The following is a 23,597-nucleotide window of genomic DNA, read 5'->3' on the forward strand; positions in this document are numbered from 1 at the left end:
TTTTGTCCCCCCCTAGCTTCAGATTGGACCCCCCCCCCCCCCAAGTAATTTAGAAAAAAAATACATGTTAAAATAATTAATAACCTAACCCTAACCCTAACCCTAAAACCGAAATAATGTAACCAAAAACCGAAAAGAAACTATCAAAATCCGCCAAAATAACACAATTCTTAACCCGTTCAAAATCTCTGGAAGCTTCCATGACCTTGGATAATACACTGGCTATAGTAGGGGGTGCTAAGTGAAAAATCATTACGCGGCGGATAAAAGCATGACATTTGATACAGATGTCCCTTGGGTCATCCTAAAACATCCTAGAAGGGGTGCCCAAAAAAATCTTAAACAGGAAGTGAGTTATGGACAAAATTCAAAATGGCCACCTAAACTGTTGACCGTTGACTCAAAAGACACCAAAAGAATCTCCAAAAAGCATAACATTTGGCACACACGTCCCTTGGGTCATCCTTGATTTGATTTGATTTGATTTCTTTGCACAACATTTTTGTATACATTTACAGAACATGTTAGTTATTTCCGAGGGAAACATTATGTGATAGTTGTTGTGCCGGTGAGGTAAGAAACCCTGGGGGGCTTATGTGAGAACCTCACCGTTTACATTGCATATAATAAGAGTTATTTAATATTAAAAACAAAGACAAACAGAAAAAAACAAAAACAAAGACAAAAAGAAAATATAAAAAGTATATACATATACCTATGATAAAGGGTATAGGACATCTGATAAAAAATAAAAGTACAAGACTGAGCAGAAGAGACAAAACAAAAGCAAAAAGTATTGAAACAAAGCAAAACAATTATGCTGTTACATATTTATGTGAATATCAGGATGAAATGATTTGGAAGCTGGTCTAGTTTTCCATTTGGGTATTTAACTTACTTATTAGGCTTCTTTTATAGGTAGGTAGGGAAGACATCCTAAGACATCCTAGAAGGGGTGCCCAAAAAAATCTGAAACAGGAAGTGAGTTATTGACCAAATTGAAAATGGCCTTCTAGTGTTGTCGATTGACTCAAAAGACAACTAAAGAATCTCGAAAAAGCATAACATTTGGCACACATGTCCCTTGGGTCATCCTAAGACATCCTAGAAGGGGTGCCCAAAAAAGTCTTCAACAGGAAGTGAGATATTGACAAAATTGAAAATGGCCGCCTACAGTGTTGGCCATTGGCTCAAAAAGCCTATAGAATCTCCAAAAAGCATACAATTTGGCACATATGTCCCTTGGGTCATCCTAACACATCCTAGAAGGGGTGCTCAAAATAATCTGAAACAGGAAGTGAGTTATTGACTAAATTGAAAATGGCCGCCTACAGTGTGAAAGATGATGCAAGATACCTAAAGAATCTCATAAAAGCATGAAATGTGGTACAAATGTCCCTTGGGTGATCTGAACGCATCCTACAAGGGGTGCCCAAAGAGGTTTTAAACAGGAAGTGACCACCTAAAGCAGTTGACACAAAAGAAAACATAAAGGGACGTCATAAAAGTGTATCATTTGGTACGTACATTGAGGGCTTCTTAATATATCCTAGAAGGGGTTATTTATTTGTTTGTTTGCTTGTTTATTAAACTTTTTAGGAAGGGACCATGTTGAAGAAATTCTAAATGGCTGTTTAAACAGTTGACCACGGCAGTCTGCATATTATGCAGACTCAATACGACAGGTTATGCAGTGCATAACCTGCCGTATTTTGTAGTCTACCTTCTGTTTTCATTTCTACATCATCTTATTGTCTCCGCCAGGCCGAAAGGCATGGCGAGAGTATGTTTTCGCCCCTGTCCGTCCGTCCGTCCGTGTGTGTGTCCGTGTGTCCGTCCGTGTGTCCGTCATTCTGTCATTTTGTGTACAGCTAATCTCCGGCACCGTTGGCTTGATCGCAGAGAAACTGTGCACACACACTCCCTGGATGCCAGAGCAGAACCTCTGCCCCAAATTTTTCACATGGGCCTGTTATAGCGCCACCAGGAGGCCGCTTTTTGCAAAACACATTTTTGGACAGTACTCCTACAGATTTTGGCCAAAAATCCCCCAAATCGGTACACAGTATCTCTATAGTCATTAAAAGAAACAGCTAATTTAAGATTTTTCATATTCCATCCTGATTGGCAAAAATTGGCTTTCAAAGTTTGCAGGAGTACTCCGTTTCGAACAAAATGCCTCAAATCACGAACACAGCATGCAATTTCCGTGAAATTTTGCTCACACATTCCCATTAGGCCGAGGAAGAAATGCCATTTGAAAATGTTCAAATCAACCTCATGGTGGCGCTGTAACAGGCCGATTCGTGTTTTTACCTATAACTGCACCGATCTGTGTAAAACTTTGTATGCACACAAGGAAAAACCTTTGCCCTGCATTTTTCACATTTGCCTTTTATAGCGCCACCAGGAGGCAGACTTATGTAAAACAATTTTTTTGATATTAAGCCTTCAGATTTGATCCAAATTTCACGCAAATAGGTACACATGATCTCTATAGTCATGTGATCAAGACGGATCTGTTTGATTTTTCATATTCCATCCTGATTGGCTAACATTGACATGTAATGTTTGCAGGAGTGGCCCATTTTGAACAAAATGCCGCAAATCATGAACGCAGCGTCCGATTGTGGTGAAACTTTGAGTGCACATTTGCACTACGTTGAGGAACCTTTTAACATTGGCATGTTATAGCGCCACCAGCAGGTCAAAATTAGCAAAACACATTTTTAGAACAATATGCCTCAAATCATGCATGCAGTGTCAGATTGCCGTGCACAGCCTAGGAATAAATGGCACCCTTTTCACATTGGCCTATTATAGCGCCACCAGGAGGCCATAATAACCTACCTGACCTGGCGGAGACTTGTGCTCCGAGGAGCACTTTTTCTAGTTTATTTTACTTTCTGCATTATTATTTTTATTTTACTCTTTGAATCTTCTTTATGTATCTAACTCTCTGCATATTCTTATTTATTTTACTCTGCATCTTATCTTACTCTGCATATTCTTATTTTACTCTCTGCATCTTATTTATTTTGCACTCTACATCTTCTTGCTGGTTTTACACTCTATCTTCTCATGTATTTTCTTCTTGATCATTACTGTTTTTTTGTGATTAGTGTTTAGTAACTACATGTATTCATGTGTGCCATTTCGCAATTACCAGCACATTGGCATAATGCTCTGCAAGGTAACCCAGCATCCCGGCATCTACACTTTCTCGAACAGAAGGGCTCAGCTTTGCAGCCACACTTGAGTTCTCTACAAACTTTGGCAGCCTCTGGCAAGAGTGTCCATAAAGGTGTCCACGAATCAGCGACTTTAATCCATCCATATTTGTCAGGAGATGGTAGAGATTGCATAGCTTTCAGGCTTCTGGACCAAATGCCAGATTGGCAAACTGCTCGATTTGAATGTTGTAGCAGTGCAGCCCATGGGGGAGGAGTGTTTTCCATTGAGAGACTATTAAAACTTTTTTTTGGCACCCCTTAAGATGCATTCAGATCACCCAAGGGACATTTGTACCAAATTTCATGCTTTTATGAGATTATTTTTTATGAGTGTCTTTTGCATTATCTGTCAACACTGTACATGGCCATTTTCAATTTAGTCAATAACTCACTTCCTGTTTCAGATCATTTCAGGCACCCCTTCTAGGATGTCTTAGGATGACCCAAGGGACATGTATGCCAAATTGTATGCTTTTATGAGATTCTTTAGTTGTCTGTTGAGTCAATCGACAACACTGTAGGCGGTCATTTTCAATTTTGTCAATAACTCACTTCCTGTTTAAGATTTTTTGGGCACCCCTTCTGGGATGTCTTGGGATGACCCAAGGGACATGTATGCCAAATTGAATGCTTTTATGAGATTCTTTAGTTGTCTTTTGAGTCAATCGCTAACACTGTAGGCGGTAATTTTAAAATGTGTCAATAACTCACTTCCTGTTTAAGATTTTTTTGGGCACCCCTTCTAGGATGTCTTAGGATGACCGAAGGGACATGTGTGCCAAATTGTATGCTTTTATGAGATTCTTTAGTTGTCTTTTGAGTCAATCGACAACACTAGGCGGCCATTTTCAATTTCGTCAATAACTCACTTCCTGTTTCAGATTCCTTTGGGCACCCCTTCTAGGATGTCTTAGGATGACCCAAGGGACATTTGTGCCAAATGTTATGCTTTTTGGAGATTCTTTTGGTGTCTTTTGAGTCAACGGTCAACAGTTTAGGTGGCCATTTTGAATTTTGTCCATAACTCACTTCCTGTTTAAGATTTTTTATCTAAGCTCCCCACCTTGCCAGCTTTGTCCTTGATAACCGGCACCAGAGTGACAGACAGCAAGTCCATGCGTCATGAGTGAGCCCAGTAAAACATATGGCAAGATGTGGTAAATATATTTTTTTATATTTGTGGGAATATTTTTTGATGGTAAACATTTGGGCTGCTTATCGGTTCAGGTGTTACATGTTGACTTACGTTGTAGGAACAACAGGCTCAATACTGAAAGGATACACACCTGAGATGGTATTTAGTTGGGTCTGTGGCACTTCCGTGACCGTGGAGGGCGAAGGTCCGTTTCTCAATGGATTTGTCATCTAGGAGGGTTATTAAACTAATTTAGCTGGGGTGTTTTTTTAAAACAGCGGGGAACATTTGTGAGAGACCAAAATCCAAAATGGCTGCCGTGAAAATGAACTTTTTAATGGTTTGACCTACAATGATGCACAATACATGGTTTCAGAGCTTATTTTGGTCAAGGAATACATATAAGGTGTTTATATAATGATTTGACCTATTGTCGACCTTCAAATGCAAGATGGCTGCCAATTATGAGCTACAAAAGTTTATTTTTTTCAAAATAGTCCCATAGCCTTCATATTAGGCTCAAATGAAAGCTCTGATCATGATGAGTTGAATAATATACAGTATAAGTACACAGAAGTAATCTCTGAGGTCAAGTCAATGTTTGTGTGTAAACAGCAGTTGCTGATTTGCGGTTTCCCATTAAATAGGGTAGGCTACTGAGAATATGACTGATGGCATACGACAACAATGGGCAACAACTGGGCAATGCTCTCTTCACTGTCAGATGAGCAAATGGAGTTCTTCAACGATCACTTTACCCAGTCGATGACAGGGCTACCCTACTCCTGCAAGCCCCTCGATCTATGGATAGAAACAACTATGAATCTGAACTCAAAGCTAAAGCAAGGATGGATTCAGCTTTTACAGAATGAGAAACAATTGTTCTCGACAACAAGGAACGCAAACAACGTTGCAAGGGTGAAGTCTACTGTGAAGCGGGGCCTCCAGTGCCAGCGTCGTCGCAGGAAGCATGTCGAATGACAGCCAGCGAGGATGAAGAAGGATGAGCAAGCAGTTCAGGACCTGCAGGCATGCATGAGGGATTTTGAAGCTGACCCATTTGACATCTCACCTACACTGAGGTCACTACAGTCTGGCCTGGTTGCCTCACCAGAGTTACTGCATGACCTTAAGACTGCAATTCCAGATGGCCAAGCGCAGGTCGAGACTTTTCTGCAAGAGCGGGTGTTCACCAAGATCAAGCCTCTTACTGCAACCATCCACAGGAATAAGAGACTGATTTTTGCAAGTGAAAAGATCTGCACACCTTCTGGTGCTCTTATGCAGGTGGCCCATATGGAGAGATCAGGACTTGTGGCCCTGGCCTGGTGGACCTACAGTAGCAGAGGGATCTGGTATGATACAACTTGAATCAGCCCTTGAGAGAAGAGTGCCTTTCACTCTTCAATGTGGATGGGTCAATGCGCAAGACTGTGAAGAGCAAGATGTTAGAGGTTTTCACCCTAGAACCAGTTCCTGAGAAAACACAGAACCATGTGAGCCTTGTAGACATGGGTATGATATGGCGGCTTGCCACCCCCACACCTGAGGACAGAGAGGCTAGGAAGCGGGATGGTTCAGAGTACTGTTGGATTGACTACCTGCATAAAATCTGTGCAATTATCTTCTCACGCCATGCCAATGCTTACCTCATCATTCTCATCAAGACAAGTATGACCTTCCCTTCAGCATCAAGGATGATGAGCATGATCGTCGGGCAGAAAACATCGACAGGTCCCAAATGTTTTCCCGAAACCCCAAGACAGGTTCCCAGGTGCTGCTGAGGGAGAAGTGTCAACCAACCTCAGCACTGGTGTGGCTAATGGAGACTATGTCTTCAAACATCCAGAGGCAGATACAATGCTGCTCTCCGCCTATGCAAAGGTGAGGACCACCAACTACACTGGACCTGTTGTTCTAGACTGCGGAGACACAGACGTGTTTGTCCAAGCAGCTTATGTCTCGCAACAAATCAGAGGTGATCTGCTGATCAAGCACAAGAATGCATTTATCAACTGCCGTGCCATGCTCTCTGAAGAGGTTGCAGACATCATCATACCTCTCCATGTGATCACTGGCAGTGACCACACCTCAGGCTTCTATGGGCATGGAAAGAAGAAGGTGTTGGAGAAGGTGATGGTAGTTCCTGAGGCAAGAGAGCTCCTGGGACGAGTGGGTGAGAGTCTGGAGTTGAAAGATGAAGTGAGAGCAGATATGAAAGCATTTGTCCTCTCAATTGTTTACGCAGAGAGTGCAGATGTTACGTGTGGCCAGGCCAGAGCTTCCAAGTGGCACAAATTGAAGAGGAAGTGTACGATTCGTCTCCCACCTGATGAGGACACCTTGGATCTTCATGTGGAAAGGACAAACTACATTACATATTGCCAGCTCCATTACAACCTTCAAGAACATCCTTCCCCCATTGGTCACGGCTGGGAACTAGTTAATGGGAAGTGCCGGCCAGTGCGCCATACCCTCCCCCCCTTGCCCCAGCAGCTCACATCTCATGACTGCTCAGATGAGAGTAGCAGTGATGACGAATGGAGTCAGTTTGGAGAATCAACAGATTCTGATGAAGAATAGTGATTCTGTCTCCGGTTCCCATTATCCATCAACAACAAGTTGTTACGTTATATCGTCTGCTTAGCTTACTTTATATCCATCCCTACTCTGTATTTTGTGTTTTCTACCAGCCTTTTCTCTCCACCCTTATTTCCTTTATTTCTATAATATTGTGATGTGAACATTAGTGTGTTTTATTCTAACAATAATATTTTCAGTTTGACTTTACATGGTTGCTGTGTCAGCCAGAGGGAGACGCTGTTGCCTCCAAATCTGCCCGTTAGGTCATTAGGCTACTAGTTGATCAATTATTATTTTGGAATGCTATTTGTTGAAGCACCATAGTTATGCTAATGTACTGTACCAGTCATGTTTTTCGTTTCCCCATCCCTTTATTTTCATTTGACACATTTATTATCTTTTAGTATTTCTGAGAAAAACTAAAAATATATATAATTTTTTTTTAAATCCCTTTTGACTGTTCACCTTGTCGTGGTAAGGGAGCTTGAGTACCTCAGTGAACCCTGCGAGCTATGCCAGTAGGAGGAAACTCCTAGCAGGTTTGACCAAACCGGACAGGTCTAGGGTGAGAGGTCAGACAAAGCACAGTCAGACAACCTTGTGAAAACTGCATCTGGGGCCGATAACCCACCCTGCTGAAGCAAACAGGGGTGATCTCCGACTTTCACAGATGGATGGGGTATCCCCTGTGTCCATAACTCAAGCAGAGCTTTCATTTGAGCCTAATATGAAAGCTCTGTGACGATTTTTTGGAGCTCATCATTGGCAGCCATCTTGCATTTGAAGGTCGACAATAGGTCAAATCATTATATAAACACCATATATGTATTCCTTGACCAAAATAAGCTCTGAAACCATGTATTGTGCATCATTGTAGGTCAAACCATTAAAAAGTTCATTTTCACGGCAGCCATTTTGGATTTTGGTCTCTCACAAATTTGAGGTCTAAATTTGTTTAATAACCCTCCTAGATGACAAATCCATTGAGAAACGGACCTTTGCTCTCCACGGTCACGGAAGTGCCACAGATGACCCAACTAAAAGACAAGGTTTTGTTTTCCCAGGCAAAGGGCCCAGCAGCCAATACTTTGAGGAAGGAGGTCGCCTCCCTCTTGAGCAAAGGCGCTGTCAGAGAGTTACTTCCGAACCAGAACCGACTGGGTTTCTATTCGAAATACTTTCTGGTGAAAAAGAAGGGGGGGGGTGTACGACCCATTCTGAATCTGAAGGGTCTCAACAAATATCTGACGGTTTACAACTTTCGAATGTTGACAACCGCAGCGCTGTTGCGCACGGTGCGCCAGGGGGACTGGTGGACCAGCATCGATCTCAAAGATGCTTACTTCCACATCCCGATTTACCCACCGCACAGGAAGTTCCTGCGCTTCGGTTTCGAGGGGAGGGTGTACGAGTACAATGTCCTCCCCTTTGGAATGTCTCTGAGCCCCAGGGTGTTCGTGAAATGCACAGACGCGGCCGTGGCTCCACTGAGACGGCAGGGGATCCGTCTGTCGACTTACATCGACGACTGGCTTTTGGCGGCGGGCTCGAGGGATGAGGTGATGCAACACACGAATGTGGCCATCTCTCACCTAACGTCGCTAGGTTTCACCATCAACGCCCAGAAGAGCGTGTTGGTTCCGTCCCAGCGGACCACCTTCATAGGGATTTTACTGGACTCGAACACGCTCGTGGCGCGCCTATCCCAAGACAGGATAGACAGCTTTTTGGCCTGTGTGAGGTCTTTTCACGTGGGGCGTCAAGTCAGCTACAGGCTGTGCATGCAAGCGGCAGGTCTCATGGCTTTGGCTATACACCTGGTCCGTTTGGGCAGGCTCTACATGAGACCTTTTCAGAGGTGGATGTTGGCTCTCGTCCACTCTGGGTTCTCGGAAAGTTTTGGTGCCTCCACGGTGGGTGGAAGCACTCAGACCGTGGTCACAAGCAGCTTTTCTGTCCGAGGGGGTCAGTGTAGGGGTTGTGACGTCACGGAAGGTCATCACCACGGACGCCAGCCTGACGGGCTGGGGGGCCATCCACGAAGGCCGCTCGGCCAGGGGAGTGTGGGACCTCAGTCTACGGGAGGCCCACATCAACTACCTGGAGCTGATGGCGTTTTTTCTCGCCCTCAAACACTTCGAGGCTCGCATCCGCGGTTGTCATGTCGCGATCAGGACAGACAACACCACGACCATGTGCTATATCAACAGACAGGGGGGCTTGCGCTCCCAGGTGTTGGACAGCCTGGCGTGCAGATTGACGCTTTGGTACGACTCGCGCCTCGCATCAATACGAGCTTCGCATGTACCGGGTCTCCTGAACAGCGGAGCGGACTTGCTGTCCAGGGGCGGACTTCGGTACGAGAATTGGTCCCTCAACCCGTGGGTGGCGGACCTGATCTGGGCCAGGTTTGGCCGGGCACAGGTCGACTTGTTTGCCTCCAAAGAGAACACGAAGTGTTCTTGCTTTTTCTCAGTGAGGGTGGGGGACCCTTCCCTGGGCATGGATGCCCTAGCGCACGACTGGCCGGACGAACTGCTGTATGCGTTCCCGCCACTGGACCTGATTCCCCCGACACTAGAGAGGGTGAGGCTTCAGGGTCGGTCGGTGCTGCTAGTGGCTCCGGCATGGGGCGTGTGGAGGTCAGAGATAACACCTCTCCTCTACGCCGAACCTTGGCCCCTCCCACTGTACAGGAGCCTGGTATCTTCCACGAACGGCCTCAGGACCTAGACCTGTGGGTTTGGCCCGTGAGAGGGAGACCTTGACTTCTTATGGCCTGGCCCCTGAGGTGGTAGCTACCATCTAGGGTGCGAGGGCTGTTTCCACGAGGGCTGCGTACGACGACAGATGGAACATGTTCGTGTCGTGGTGTCTGGGTCAGTCACCGCCGGTGGAGGCCTTCCAGGCCCCGGTGCGCAGCATCCTCATGTTCTTGCAAGACAGGTTGGGTCAAGGTCTGGCTTTCTCGACGGTTAAGGTGTACCAGGTGGCCATTTCCGCTTGTCACATGGGTTTCGATGGCATGACGGTTGGCCGACATCCGTTGGTGCGTAGTTTTATGAGCGGTGCCAGGCGGGCCAGGCCGGTCTCTTGGCCTCTGTTCCCGGCCTGGGACCTGGCGGTGGTGCTGGGGGCGCTTTGCCTCCCACCGTTCGAGCCTTTTGAGTCTGTGGATCTGAAGATCATTAGTCTCAAAACGGTTCTTTTGGTTGCTTTAACTACAGCTAAACGGGTCAGCGACATACATGCGCTCTCAGTGAGTTCGGAGTGCATGAGGTTCTTGGGAAACGACAGCAGGGTTTTGCTTAAGCCCAACATGTCGTTTGTCCCCAAGAACGGAGTGGTGACCCAGACACCGGTTGAGCTGGTAGCTTTTCATCCGCCTCCTTTCGCTTCAGCGGAGGATAGGCGGCTGCACTGTCTCTGCCCGGTGAGGGCTTTGAAGCTCTACTGCCAGAGGACGGTGGTCGGCCGGTCGTCGTCGCAACATTTTGTCTCCTTCGGCCCGGGGGGTCGGAGGAAGGCAGTGACTAAGGCGACACTTTCTAGATGGATTTTGGATGCCATTAGGCTGGCCTACGTCAGTGGTGGCACGCCAGTTCCAGAAGGACTGAAGGCTCACTCTACTAGAGGCGTGGCTACTTCCTGGGCCCTCTCCAGGGGAGTGTCGGTCCAGGAGGTGTGCGCGGCCGCAAACTGGTTGTCTACCTCGACTTTTGCGGCCTTCTACAGCCTGGATGTGGCAGCGGCGTCAGTGGCGCACGCTGTACTGGGCGTAGCGGCTGTCTCTAGTTAGAGTAGGGGAGGTTAGGCAGGGTTTTTGTGTTAGCCTGCCTTTTTTCTCTTCCCTACCTTCCTTCTCTTGAGTCCCCTCGGAACCACCGTTGGTAGGTTTCCAGGGGAGGAGGCCCTGTTTCCTTGTTTTCACTTAGGGGACAGACTTGTGTCTGTTCATTAGCTGAATAAGGCAGACTTGGTCTGTCAGGGTCTCCTTTTCTTTCAATATCCCGCACCCCGGCCCGGAGGGCTGGGGCGCCCGTGAGGCCAAAGGTCACGCCCGTGGGGGCGGGGCCTTGCGGCTAGGGGGCGTGCGGGGCTGGGAGGGTTTCTGTATGGCTATAAGCCCCAGGGGGGTTTATGTATCCCATAGTGAGTATGTTACGGAGAATTTGCCAAGAAACGCGAGGTTACGGATGTAACCCCGGTTTCTTTAGAATTCGGAGTAACATACTCACCTAACACCCCTGTTTGTGTGCATCTGCATGCAGAGAGCGGTTGTTAAAGAGGATGAGCCACGTCACGCGAGAGGCTTTATACCTCTTCCGGTCTACCGGACACGTGACATACCCTTCTCAGCCAATGAATGGCCCGGGAGTTTATGGTATGTAGCTCTGTTGCATCGCCAGGAGGCGCTGATATCCCATAGTGAGTATGTTACTCTGAATTCTAAAGAAACCGGGGTTACATCCGTAACCTCGAGTTTTATTCATTGCTATGATCACCTCTTCTTGCCCTGTGGTTTTTAACATGTTCTAAATTTATTTTCTTTTTTTGCTAATCTGTAATTTTTTCAGCTGTGCACTGCAGCATGGTAATTGTTTGACCATGCATGGGGGCACATTTTACTATGTTTCTTTGCTACTGTGTTTTGTTGTATGCTGTTCTTGTTGTATGACCTGTTGTGAAGTGCACAGAGACCCCTTGAGGTGATGTTGCACTATAAATAAAAATAAGCTGAAACTGAAATAAACTGTTCAGCAAATGATCTGTAATACATTCGTAAAGAATATATAAATCATTTGCAGATGTTATTTTGTGCCTGATCTAAATTGAAGACTATTCATTATTATTTAATTCTTAACAAAATGATCTATAGGGCATTCATAAAAAGGAGAGAAGTCATTCTAATGTCATTGTAATACTTGTTAACAAGCATTACATTACTTTGGTTCCATTGTTTAAATGTTATGTTGGACGTGATCAATCACAACACCAGAGGTAGCTCCACTGATCACGTCCAACCCAGATTGTCCTCTGTGTTAAATGCCGATACTTTTGTTTAGAGCTTGAGGCAGATCTTCCTGCACTCCATTCCTATTGCCAGTAGTAGTTCCCTTACATTCTCTGCTGTGTCCGAGACTCGTGCAATGTCATCTGCATAGTCGATGTCAGTAATCATGATGAGAGTTACTAGCTTATCACTTGTGTGTGTGTGTGTGTGTGTGTGTGTGTGTGTGTGTGTGTGTGTGTGTGTGCGTGCGTGCGTGCGTGCATGCGTGCGTGCGTGCGTGCGTGCGTGCGTGTGTGTGTGTTGCAAAGAATAGACTGAGGGCACTCCAACAGCTACACTACATAACAAATCATGGGAAATAATAGGTTATTTTACTGGTAGGCTACAGTATATTATTAATACATTGTTACAGTTTGTTTAGAGAATAAAATAAATGTAAATACAATGTAGAATGTATAAAAAATATATACATTCTTGGTTGCCAACTGTAACAGATACATGTATAGACACACTGTACAGCTGTTGAAGTTGCTGTATGTGTGTGCATGTTGTATTGTGAGAGACAACAGTGAAAGAACAAACAGAAACTGCATGTGCAAAATAATCCAGGAGATATGGACTTTGGAAAATGTTAGTGCAAGTTTCCCCTTTAATTTTTGTTTCTATTCCATGATATAAGATTAAAAGTTAGTACACACTACACAGTCCTGTGCACAGTTTCTGAAATTGGCTGGCTCACTTTATAAGACTGTTGAGACTTCTGAGATGAAGATCTTGTATACATTTCTTTAATTTATATTAAAGAAATATATATATTCAGTGTTTGAACAGAAACTCAGTTTACATTTTTGAGTTTTGCCCAAATATTTGAAACTGTGTACAGTTTCAACGGGTTGACCATGAAGTGGCTTCATTTAGAAGTACCGTTTAGTACATATGATGTTCTCAGATTTTTACCAGTGTTTAAACCACTGCTTTGACACCATGTTTGAAAATCTTATGTGTGGATCACACTCTTCATTAAGAGTTTCCCTACAAGGCCAACTAAGGTCATAATGTTCAATCTAAGTAGTTGTGATGTTGTTCTGGCTTATTACATAAAGATTAATGAGCAGGTTGCTATCAAGCGAACTCCATGGAGCTTGGTGAACATGGAGTTATTATGTTAAATATTTGGTGGTTTTAAGCTAATTTGATATATATGCATGCATGCTTGAACATAAATCAGTTATGGCTGCATCAATAGGTGATGATGTCCATACACAATATAGTATTGCATGTAATAAAGCCTGATTCATATTTCTTCTTGGGATGGTGTTGCACACAGTAGATCAGTTGAGACGCTGTTGTGTGATGAAGACTTTAAGAGCTTTATTAGGCATAAATGCTGATAAAGTACTGAACACGTACACATAATTTATTCTCAGTGTTACTTTTACTCAGAGTGTACAAATGTAAACAAATTAAGTTAAATTAGATTATACTGTGTAGTAGTTAGCTAGAGAACCTTAACTAATTCAGTAAGAGCCAAGCCATGGTTTTGAACAGAATATGTGGTTCTGTCCTTCTCTGCTGGAGAGACTTTGTTGTCCCTCGACTCTCCTGTTATTAGTTTGTTTACAGAAGTTAAACCTGAGAGCACAAGCACGTGTCTCCTCTGATTCACAGGAAGTCAGCAGCCACTTCTTTTCACCTGACAGTGAGGAGTTTCACCGACAGAAACACATTATCTGACCTACAGTAGATCTTCTCCCTGCTCTACAGGCTCCCCACCCTGACCAACCTGTAAGAGTCACTAGTGCGACAGAGATCACCCTCCCCACCCGGCTTCACACCATCAAACACGACCAATTGTGTTTGTTGGAATGAGGCACCGTGGAGGAATTGAACCCCTTGGCTCTGGTGGTGTGCAGGAACTTTACCCCTGTGCCACCTGAGCGCCTGGGGCCTGCATTCCAATATAATGGCTTGACTTATATGAGCATGTACAGGCACACTCTCCATCGCTGGTGTCTCTCACAAAACGCAATGACAATCTTTCTCCAACCAAAAGAATGTCTGCATCAACTGCCACTGCATCAAGCCTGCAGGTTGGAACACATTGGCCGATTTTAGGATGTTGAGTACGTTATGATATCATTATAATGAGGTGACAGTTAGATTGTTATCCAGGAGGCAAACAAAGTGATGCTTGTGAAATAAGGAAATTATAGTTTACCATTTTCCATTTGTTTATTTTATTGTCTCCGCCAGGCCGGACGGCCGAAGGCCAGAGACTATGTTTTCTCCCATGTCTGTCCGTATGTCTGTCCGTATGTCTGTCCGTTTATCCGTCCGTTTATCCGTCCGTGTATCCGTCTGTCTGTCTGTCTGTCTGTCTGTCTGTCTGTCTGTCTGTCTGTCTGTCTGTCTGTCTGTCTGTCTGTCTGTCTGTCAATCCATCTGTGATCAGCTCTCCGGCACAGTTGGACCGATCGGAGCAATAATGTGTGGGCGCTACCCACACGTTTAGCTGTTGCTCATTCCACGATTGCACGATCATCGGTAAAGGTGACTAATCAACGATATGCTGTTTGCTAATGGAATTGTATAATAATAATAATAATGAGATTTCACTAGTACACCTGTTTAACAGAGGACCCTCAATCAGTTAATGAAACCTGAGGCAAAGATGCAATAACAATGACCAGAACTTGCCAAAGTATTTTAAGTATACATTTATAGCAAAGCTCTATGAAAGCTCTCTCCCTGTTTGCACTGACAATCACACACACACACACATAATACTGTAGTAAAATACAAAATGTTGTATAATCTCATATAAATAAAGCCAAGATTAAAACAAATGTAAGAGAGGTGAGAATACACAGTTGATAACAATATATCTATATACCCTGCTATGTGAAATAATTGTGAAATGAATTCGGGCAACAAAGAAGCTGTCTTGGCATTAGAACTCAGTGGCATTGACAGATATTCAATTTTATTGGGTTGCTGTGGGCAATGTGTGTAAGTGAACATTTTTGTGTGAGATAATATATCAGTTTTTACTTTAAATCTCAGTTTTTCAAGGCCAAGAGCTCACAAACTTTGGACTACCCTTCCACACGTGAAAATACCAGAGATTAGGCGGTAAGAACAAAAAATCTTCACATTCGCAGCAAATGCCTTAATTGTTGACTTTTTTTTTGCATAATCAAACATTTTCCTTATGTCAACTTTGTCCTAATACTCCTTTTGTCAAATTGTTCAGCTAAATATCAACTAAACATTATGTTCTCAGTATGTTCTCTCTCTGACCTTTGGCTAAGAACACAAGTCATTAACACATTCACTGCAGTGCCATGGGTTTTCTAAAACAGGTTGCAGCCTCTGCCAGCATTTTTAACGATTTTCTTACCTTTTCAAGTAGTTACAGAATAATTATCTGATCGATCCCCTGATGGTTGCTAATCACGGAGGGTTTCACTGTGCTTCCACGAAAAAAAAATAATAATACTTTAACCAAGAAGTGAATGGAGCAGTACATCTTTGGATCACGTTATCTCCTGGTTCTGATGTCAAAAAAAAGGAACGTTTTAAAACGTTTTAGGCAGGCCAGTGTTGTATTTGAAAAAACATTTTAAAACATTTTTGGCAGGCAATGTGTGTTTAATAATGGTAAGGAGCAATGAACCCCTGATATCCAGCAATGAGCTACTATATTGCCCATGATGTCGATTCCTCTGTTAGTCATTTCTCTTGCTGCTAGTGTAATGTTGCCGCTAGCGTAAAGTGTTCGTACATTCCAGTTTCCGATCTTCATGGTATTTTTCGGGTGCAGCAGTGGCCTATTCAACCCCAGATTTAGTGGCTTTGCTCTGCTTCTAGTTTCTGTAATAATTTTCTTTTTCCGGGAGCGGGTTATCAGCCCACAGCCCAACCCCCAACCTGGAGGGCCAGTGGGATCACTCTTTGTCTGGTCTCTACCCTTCGACCTGTTCGGCATGGCTGACCCTGCCAGGAGTACAATACTCCTGCCGACATAGCTCTATGGGTCATGGAGACCTGCAAACCACCCCACCACGATAAGGTGGTGATCCCATCCCATCACACAAATTGGTACACATTATGTCTGTTGTCTCGTGATCAAGATGTATCTGTCAGTTTTTCAGATTCCATTCAACAGGAGGGACCTGTTTTGCACAAAATGCCACAAATCCTGAATACAGCGTTCGATTGCCGTGAAACTCTGCGCACACACTCCCAGTAGACCAAGGATACATATCCACCCCCAAAGTTTCAAAATGGCCTCATATGTGCCTCATATGGGCCTTTTGGGCCTCGGCCTATAACTGTTGAACCATAGGTCACACAATCAAAATCTTTTCCCCCTGGATTCCTTTGATCATGACATAACTCCCACCATTTTGTGTTTTCTTCATACTTTTTGCCACAACTCCTACAACTTTTGTTAAAGCTCACACAAATCGGTACACATTATCTCTGAAGTAATGTCATCACGATTTACAGTATCTCAGTATTTCTCATATACCATTCCAATTGTCTATATAGCTGCCCGCCTGCCCTCCAAAATGTGCGAGTCCTGAGAATACAGAATGAGAATACCGGCCTGGTGGAGACCTGTCCTCTGAGGAGCACCATTTTGTAGTTTAGTTTTATTTTGTTATGCCAATTATCAATACTAGACCATACCCGGTGAGGTGCGCAGGCAAAAGTAATTGCAAACGTGGGGTTATTGCACGTCCTGTTGCGCGTCCCGTCCCGTAGGCCCCCCCCCTCCTCTCGCGTGTCCCGTTGCGGCCCCCCCACCGGAGCCGTCCCCCGTCGCCAACACACATACGCGGCCGTCGCGCGAACACAAATAATGTACATTTTGACACGTGCCTCCCCAACGTGCATACACGGCCGCGGAGGCGAGTGTTCTGTGTGTGCAACAGTGTAACGCTGTGGGGCTGTAGATGCAACGCATGCGCACACACAGAGCCTGCGCACACACACACACGGGCAACAGTGTGTCGCGGCTGGATTGGATGCAACGCATGCGCAGTTTGATCGGGCACAGACGACCCAAGACACGCACCCAAGACAGACAGAGGTTACTCAAATTATAGGAAGATTCCCCACACTCGTGTATTCCCTGTCACTGACCCCTACTGTACAGTTGGTCATGTGGGAGGGTATAGACGAGCACGTGTCTACTCTGATACACATGAAGTCACCAGCCACTTCTTTTCACCTGACAGTGAAGAGTTTCACCAGGAGAAACACATGTACTATCTGACCTACAGTAGGTCTTCTCCCTGCTTAAAAAGGTTCCCTGACCAACATGTAAGAGTCACAAGTGCAACGACAGAGCTCACCCTCACTGCCCGGCAGACAGAGCAGTCTGTCCGTCAGCTGTAGCTCCTCCCCCCTCCACACACTCTACATGCTGTGTCTCTCAGACAGTGCACTGCGCAGGCTGCTGCGTGAACAGAGACAAATAGTCAAACTAACAGCAAACAAACTCTTCACGACCATAGTTCATACCCAGAACAGTCAGAGGGTTTCTTGTACATCTTAAATTAGATTAGAGTATTGATACTGTGGAGGATATATTTTCAACACGAATGTGTACATTGCCTCGTTATTTAACATTGACGTAACAAACACTCGTTACTCGACTCGAGTGCAACCAGCGGCTGCTTTTGAACAAGCAAGCTGCTTGTGTATTTAACCACAGAGAATGAGCACAAATTAACTCTCAGCTGGTAATGTTTCTGTCTTTGACATCCTGTTGTCCTACAATCTGTAGTGTGGTGTACGAAGCAAGCTGTCCCTTTCATAAACTCACTGCTGATGTTATAGAATGTTAGATAGTGATAAACTAAACAATGATTGTATTTATGGTAAGATTAGTTTGTATAACACACACACACACACACACACACACACACACACACACACACACACACAGTGGTGGCTCCAGGGAGTTGTGATTGGGAGAGCTAAGGGGGGCTTTATTGTTTAGAGCAGAGGCTAATTAATTTAGGCAACAGACAATATGAATAACACTAATAACAAACTAGATTCAATGATCTTAGTTCCATAGGCCACATAACATATGGTTTTGTGTTATACAAAGATTCAAATAATTCTGTGATGGCTTATAGCATACAAAAATGATGTCATAGTTAAGTTTGTTACTTAGAAGAATATATATAATTAATGTATTTATTCCATAAATATTTTTCATCACAGTAGGGTTAGTGGAGAAGGGGGTTTACCATTAACTTTCACCAGTAAAACAAATTAAAATAAAATAATTCAGCAATGAGCTCAATATAAATATAATATATAATATATCGGCCGGTATGACCAAGCAAATAATCGGATATCGGATATCGGTCATAATTTCAATATCGTGCATCTCTACTTATTTGTTTTAGCTCTTGCTCATTTGATTTTCCTATTTTGTCTCATCTGTTTATGAAAGTAGGTAGCTGATATATTGCACTTTTACCTTAGCGCTAGGTATACTCTTAGTTGCTTGTTTTAGAAGAGAATACACTTAATTCTGGTGATTAGTACTTTTGTTCTCCTACTATGTTGAATGCACTTATTGTAAGTCGCTTTGGATAAAAGCGTCTGCTAAATGACGTAATGTAATGTGACAAAACGTTTTTATTTTATTTATTTTTTGCTATTGAGTGTTTGTTCAGTAACAGGGGTCTCCCTATATCTCCAGCTCCTTAATAAACAGAAAATACATTTCAATTACATGCTGGAAGAGTTAGAATAGAGACAACACAAAGCAGGTCAAATAACAGAAATGCACAGTGAAATCAATTCAATTCAATCTTTATTGCAGACGCAAGGTCTATATCACATACCAAATGACAAAAATAAACGATTCAAGCTATCAAATGCTTTAGACGAATCGATAAAACATAGAAACATGGTGGAATGTATAGACTTCTACAATTTGCTATAATGTCTTTTAAAGCGAATATACACATATCTGTGTCGTGTTTTCTTTTAAAACTGGTTATCAGCTGTAACAATATACATTTCCAGCTTGTTCAACAGAATTCTCTCCAGCACTTTGGAGAGTAGGCTATGCTAAGTAAAGCAATAGGTCTGTAATTATACAAAGCATACATTTTCCCTGCTTTATCCTTGATGACTCAAATCAAATATACAGAGTCCAGTATGGATAATTTGCATGATTTTAAAAAATCGCAATTTGTAGGAGGCCCTACGGAAGGCAAGAAATGCTTCTCGTACAGGTGATGCATTACTGTATACACCTGTATGCTAACACTTTTGACAATTTCCTCTTTTAGAGAGAGAGGTGTTTAATGCAAAAGCTGGTTAAAAAGACACCAGTTTCACCATGAATCTTTTAACACGTTGCAACAAATCTTTAAAGAACGTGTCCTTGTGTGTTTCTTTGAACAGCTCATTTGTGTAGCTTGACCCTCCATTTACAAGGATCATGGCATCAATCATCTTGATCAGCTCATCCACTTGTTTTTTGTCTTTGCTCTTGTTGTTGAAGGCATGGAACCTGCCTCCAACGCGTTGGATTAATTTTAGAAGATCTGGATTGGCCTCACGCACAAACTCTTGAATGGTGACTCCCTCTTCTTCAAGATCATCACCACGGGTGAACAGCACAATCATGTACTTGTCAGACTGTGTCCCAAACAGCTCCTGCAAGGCTTCTACAGAATTCTTCTCTTCTGGGGTGAATCTGGTCGTTGACATGATAAGCAGGAATACATGAGGACCACAAGCGCCTGCGAGCTTGATACATTTTCCAATTTCCTTTGTGAGAGCCTCCTGAGTCATTTTTGTGTCAAGGAGTCCTGGTGTGTCGATAATGCTAATGCTTCTGTTATTCACCATTTTTGTTGTCTTCTCACAAGACGTAGTCGTCGAGTTGGAAGAGAGAACAGACTTAAATGTCTTCTCATTAATTTTTAAATTATTCTCTCCAAAGATGGTGTTTCCGACAGCACTTTTCCCCACGCCAGTTTTTCCAATCATGACAATTCTCAGCTCTCCACCTAAACACAAACAAAAATGTTTTATATTTATATTTATATGATATGTATGTATGTATGTATGTATGTATGTATGTATGTATGTATGTATGTGTGTGTGTGTGTGTGTGTGTGTGTGTGTGTGTGTGTGTGTGTGTGTGTGTGTGTGTGTGTGTGTGTGTGTGTGTGTGTGTGTGTGTGTGTGTGTGTGTGTATGAAATAATAATAATGTGTGAATTAAAGTTAAATATTTTTATGTGGATTCTTGACTTACCTGCAGCAGTTGAAGAAGCCATATCTTCACTTGAATCAGCTGTCAAGGAACAGTTAATGGTGAATGTGAAGATATTGTGAACATATACAGGTATGTTCAGTTTATATCTGCAAAGATTACTTTGAACACGCCCCCTTATTAACATATTATTTACATAACAGGCACACTAAAACTGCCACACATCAGGTTCCAGCCCATTTCTCTGGAGGAGCACAGCTTGCCACATGCAAGCAGGAGAAAATGTCTGAGAGTAAGTAGGCTACTTTAATTATAACTCTTATTATGTCTATATTTTTATTCATCCATTTACATATATATAACATATATTACATATATGGAACTTGGTAGAATGATGAATGTTTATTTGAAAACTATATTCTAATTGCAATAGTAATGAAAATGTTGTTACAGTAATATTGGATTCCATTTTTTAAACTACTTCAGCACTACACACTGCTAATTGAATTGAAAGCATGCTAAACATTTTAACACAATAAGTTTTTGTTATGTTTTCACAGAAATGAAGATTGCTCTCTTGGGAAGAAAAGGCACAACAAAAAAATACCTTCAATACTTCATTCTCGGAATTAAGGACCCGAAAGAAGAAAAATCACTTCACTTTACAAGAAAAACTAAGCAAACTAATCAAAATGACAAGTTTGAAATTCTGGAGATAAATATTGAAGGAAATCAGGAAAAGGAAAGAAAGGAAATCAAGGACAAAATGTTGAAATTTGAACCTCACATGTCCTTGGTTTTGATAGATGAAGATGATATAGTTGAGATCCAAAAGCTAGTTCAACAGCTAGAGGAGATAACTGGTAGAGATGATTTCCTTGTTGTTCTGCCATTGCGCATGAAGTCTGACCCCACTCCTAAATATCCATTCACGGGTTGCTCTCTAAGTGAGTTATTCAAAAAGCTGAGTGAAGTGTATCATCCCACGGTTCCCACCACCAATAGGTAAAGGGGAAAAGTCTATGAGGATATTGTTTGTGGATAATGTTATTGTTTTTGCAGAATATGCAGATTTATTTTAAAGTTATTCTTCAGCATTTTATGATATTTTTTTTAGACTGGAGAGTAAGAGACAAAATGATGAAGATGTGAGTGACATGCAAGAGATGGAGGATGGATCAATTGCAAAAAGGTATTTCTGAGCCACAAGTCAACCCAAATGACACACACCTTTATTGTATCAACAAAATATTGTCCTTGTCTGGTAAAAATAAAATAAAAAATGTTTTCCCTTTGTATTGTAGACCACCCTCTGGAAACAACATCACAGAGACTGAGAGAGGTATGCAATACATTATCAATTGCTTCCTAGCACACTAGATCTACAATATAAAAATATAAAATTGTCACCTTGGAATTAATCATACCAGCTGCTGCTGTAGATTGGCTCAAGCTGTAGGTGAGAGCTGATGCAACCATGCCCGATGTTGGGTAACAAGGACAACATTGCTGGGCAATAATTTATCACATAACAATCTCCTTACTTATTAACAAGAAAACAAGAAAATAGCATTTAATCAACACTTTATTGCATAGATAGATTAAAATAACTGTCAGTGATACTCCTGGGAGCTGGGATTTCCTTATGTTCCTTCCTGTGGCTCAGGCTGATACGCAAAGATCCTAGGATTAAAAGCACAAAAAAATGGAAATAGTGGAACACCAAAAATGTAAATGCAAGGCTTGACTCAAATGCACATTCTTTTATTATGGATTATATTAAGGATGTGGTGAGAGAGGCATGTCATTGTTTTTCTTGAGGTAAAATGGTTGAATAGTTTTTATTGTGGATGATAATGTTGTATTTTAATGGATTACTATATTGGCCAGGTCTCTCTTGTAAACGATATTTCTGATCTCAATGAGACTTCCTAGTAAAATAAAGCTAAAATAAAAAATTACGCTGTGTAAAAAGAATGTACTTCTGAGACAAGACTTGCATTTAAATTATTGGTGTGCCGCTCTTCACACTTTTCTTTGTTTCTTCTTTTTTTTAATTCTCACTGTTGTTTGTAACTGAGCACCCCCACAATCATTGAGGCAACCAGAGGAAGCACACCTGCTCCACACCCAGACATATCCTTTTATGATAGATACAGTATGCTTGGGCAATGATAAATGCCTGGGTGATAATCTTATAATTAATTTTCTTCTCTTAAATTCTGACACAGGAGACCATGACCGCATCAAGATTGTTCTGCTTGGACAGCAGGGCAGTGGAAAGAGTGCATGTGGAAATACAATCCTGGGAAAGAAACAAGTATTCCGATCAAAACCAAGCTCCATGCCGGTTACTAGAAATCTTCAGGTGGAACGTGGTATTATCTGTGATATCTTTGATGTTACTGTAATTGATACACCAGACTTCTTTCATGAAAACATGGAATCACCAGAAAATCATAAGAAGGAATGCAGAGAGCTCTGTCAGTCAGGATCTTGTGTTTACTTACTAGTGATGCAGGTGAGCAGATTCACAGATGGTGAGAGAGACATACTGAACAAGTTGGCACAAGCTGTTGATCCGAAAATTGAAGAGAAAACAATTATTCTCTTTACTTGTGGGGAAGACCTAAGAGATGCTGATGACAAAACAGATATGGGAACATTAGATATTGTGAAACGCACTTTCCCTGCCCTGGCGAGCATAATTGGGCAGTGTGCTAACAGGATCCATGTGTTTGAGAACAGAAACCCAGATAGACAGCAGGTGGAAACCTTAATGCAGATTGTGCAAACTCTAATCAAAGGTACAGAGCAGGGTAAGGACCAGGGAGAGGATCAGGACATGACACATGTCTAGGTCTGACAAAGCTGTCCACTAAAATATTTTAGTTGGATTAATCATTGTGAAATTCTGTTGCTCCCAATTTATGGAAAACATTTCCTATACTGTAAAATGATGTGATCATCAGGAAGTTATCATAATGTGCTAATCTTTTCTATTGTATGCATAGAACAAATTAATGCAGTCAATGACTATTTACTCCTTTTTAAAATGTTTTGAATCTATTTGTATGCAGAGAACAACATGAATTAAATGAATAACTGTATACAATGTTTTTATTCTACAATGGAAAATAAATGAATTCAATTAGAACAATTTGGGATTTTACTGTTTGATTATGATTATTTAGACACCACAAATGTTACTCGACCCTCTACGGAATGCAGATTTTTTTTGCATTAACAGTCTATTCTATTGGTTAGTATAAATGTAGCCTACTGGATAGGTTGTAGAGCGGTGTGGTGATTGAGGGTCTTTACGTTTAATGGTTTTATAGTTGGGTATTTTAACTACATGGTACTGGTG

The 23,597-nt window shown here is 42.5% G+C and overlaps 2 protein-coding genes across 2 annotated transcripts; one reads left to right on the forward strand and one right to left on the reverse strand.

Annotated features, from left to right (window-relative positions):
* Positions 1–18,792: 18,792 nt before the first annotated feature.
* On the reverse strand, positions 18,793–20,345 carry LOC308079839 (GTPase IMAP family member 9-like). Its single transcript, XM_080421449.1, has 2 exons — positions 20,270–20,345; positions 18,793–20,019 (listed from the first exon to the last, which is right to left on the reverse strand). Exons 1-2 carry the CDS (start codon positions 20,289–20,291, stop codon positions 19,322–19,324), a joined length of 720 nt encoding a protein of 239 aa, XP_080277575.1. The 5' UTR covers positions 20,292–20,345; the 3' UTR covers positions 18,793–19,321.
* A 117-nt stretch (positions 20,346–20,462) lies between these two features.
* LOC308079838 (GTPase IMAP family member 4-like) lies at positions 20,463–23,387 on the forward strand. Its single transcript, XM_080421448.1, has 5 exons — positions 20,463–20,519; positions 20,788–21,232; positions 21,345–21,419; positions 21,532–21,569; positions 22,459–23,387. Exons 1-5 carry the CDS (start codon positions 20,510–20,512, stop codon positions 23,085–23,087), a joined length of 1,197 nt encoding a protein of 398 aa, XP_080277574.1. The 5' UTR covers positions 20,463–20,509; the 3' UTR covers positions 23,088–23,387.
* Positions 23,388–23,597: the final 210 nt, after the last annotated feature.

Source organism: Gymnoscopelus braueri, assembly GCF_963280865.1.
Source record: "Gymnoscopelus braueri genome assembly, chromosome: 23".
Taxonomy (NCBI): Eukaryota; Metazoa; Chordata; class Actinopteri; order Myctophiformes; family Myctophidae; genus Gymnoscopelus; species Gymnoscopelus braueri.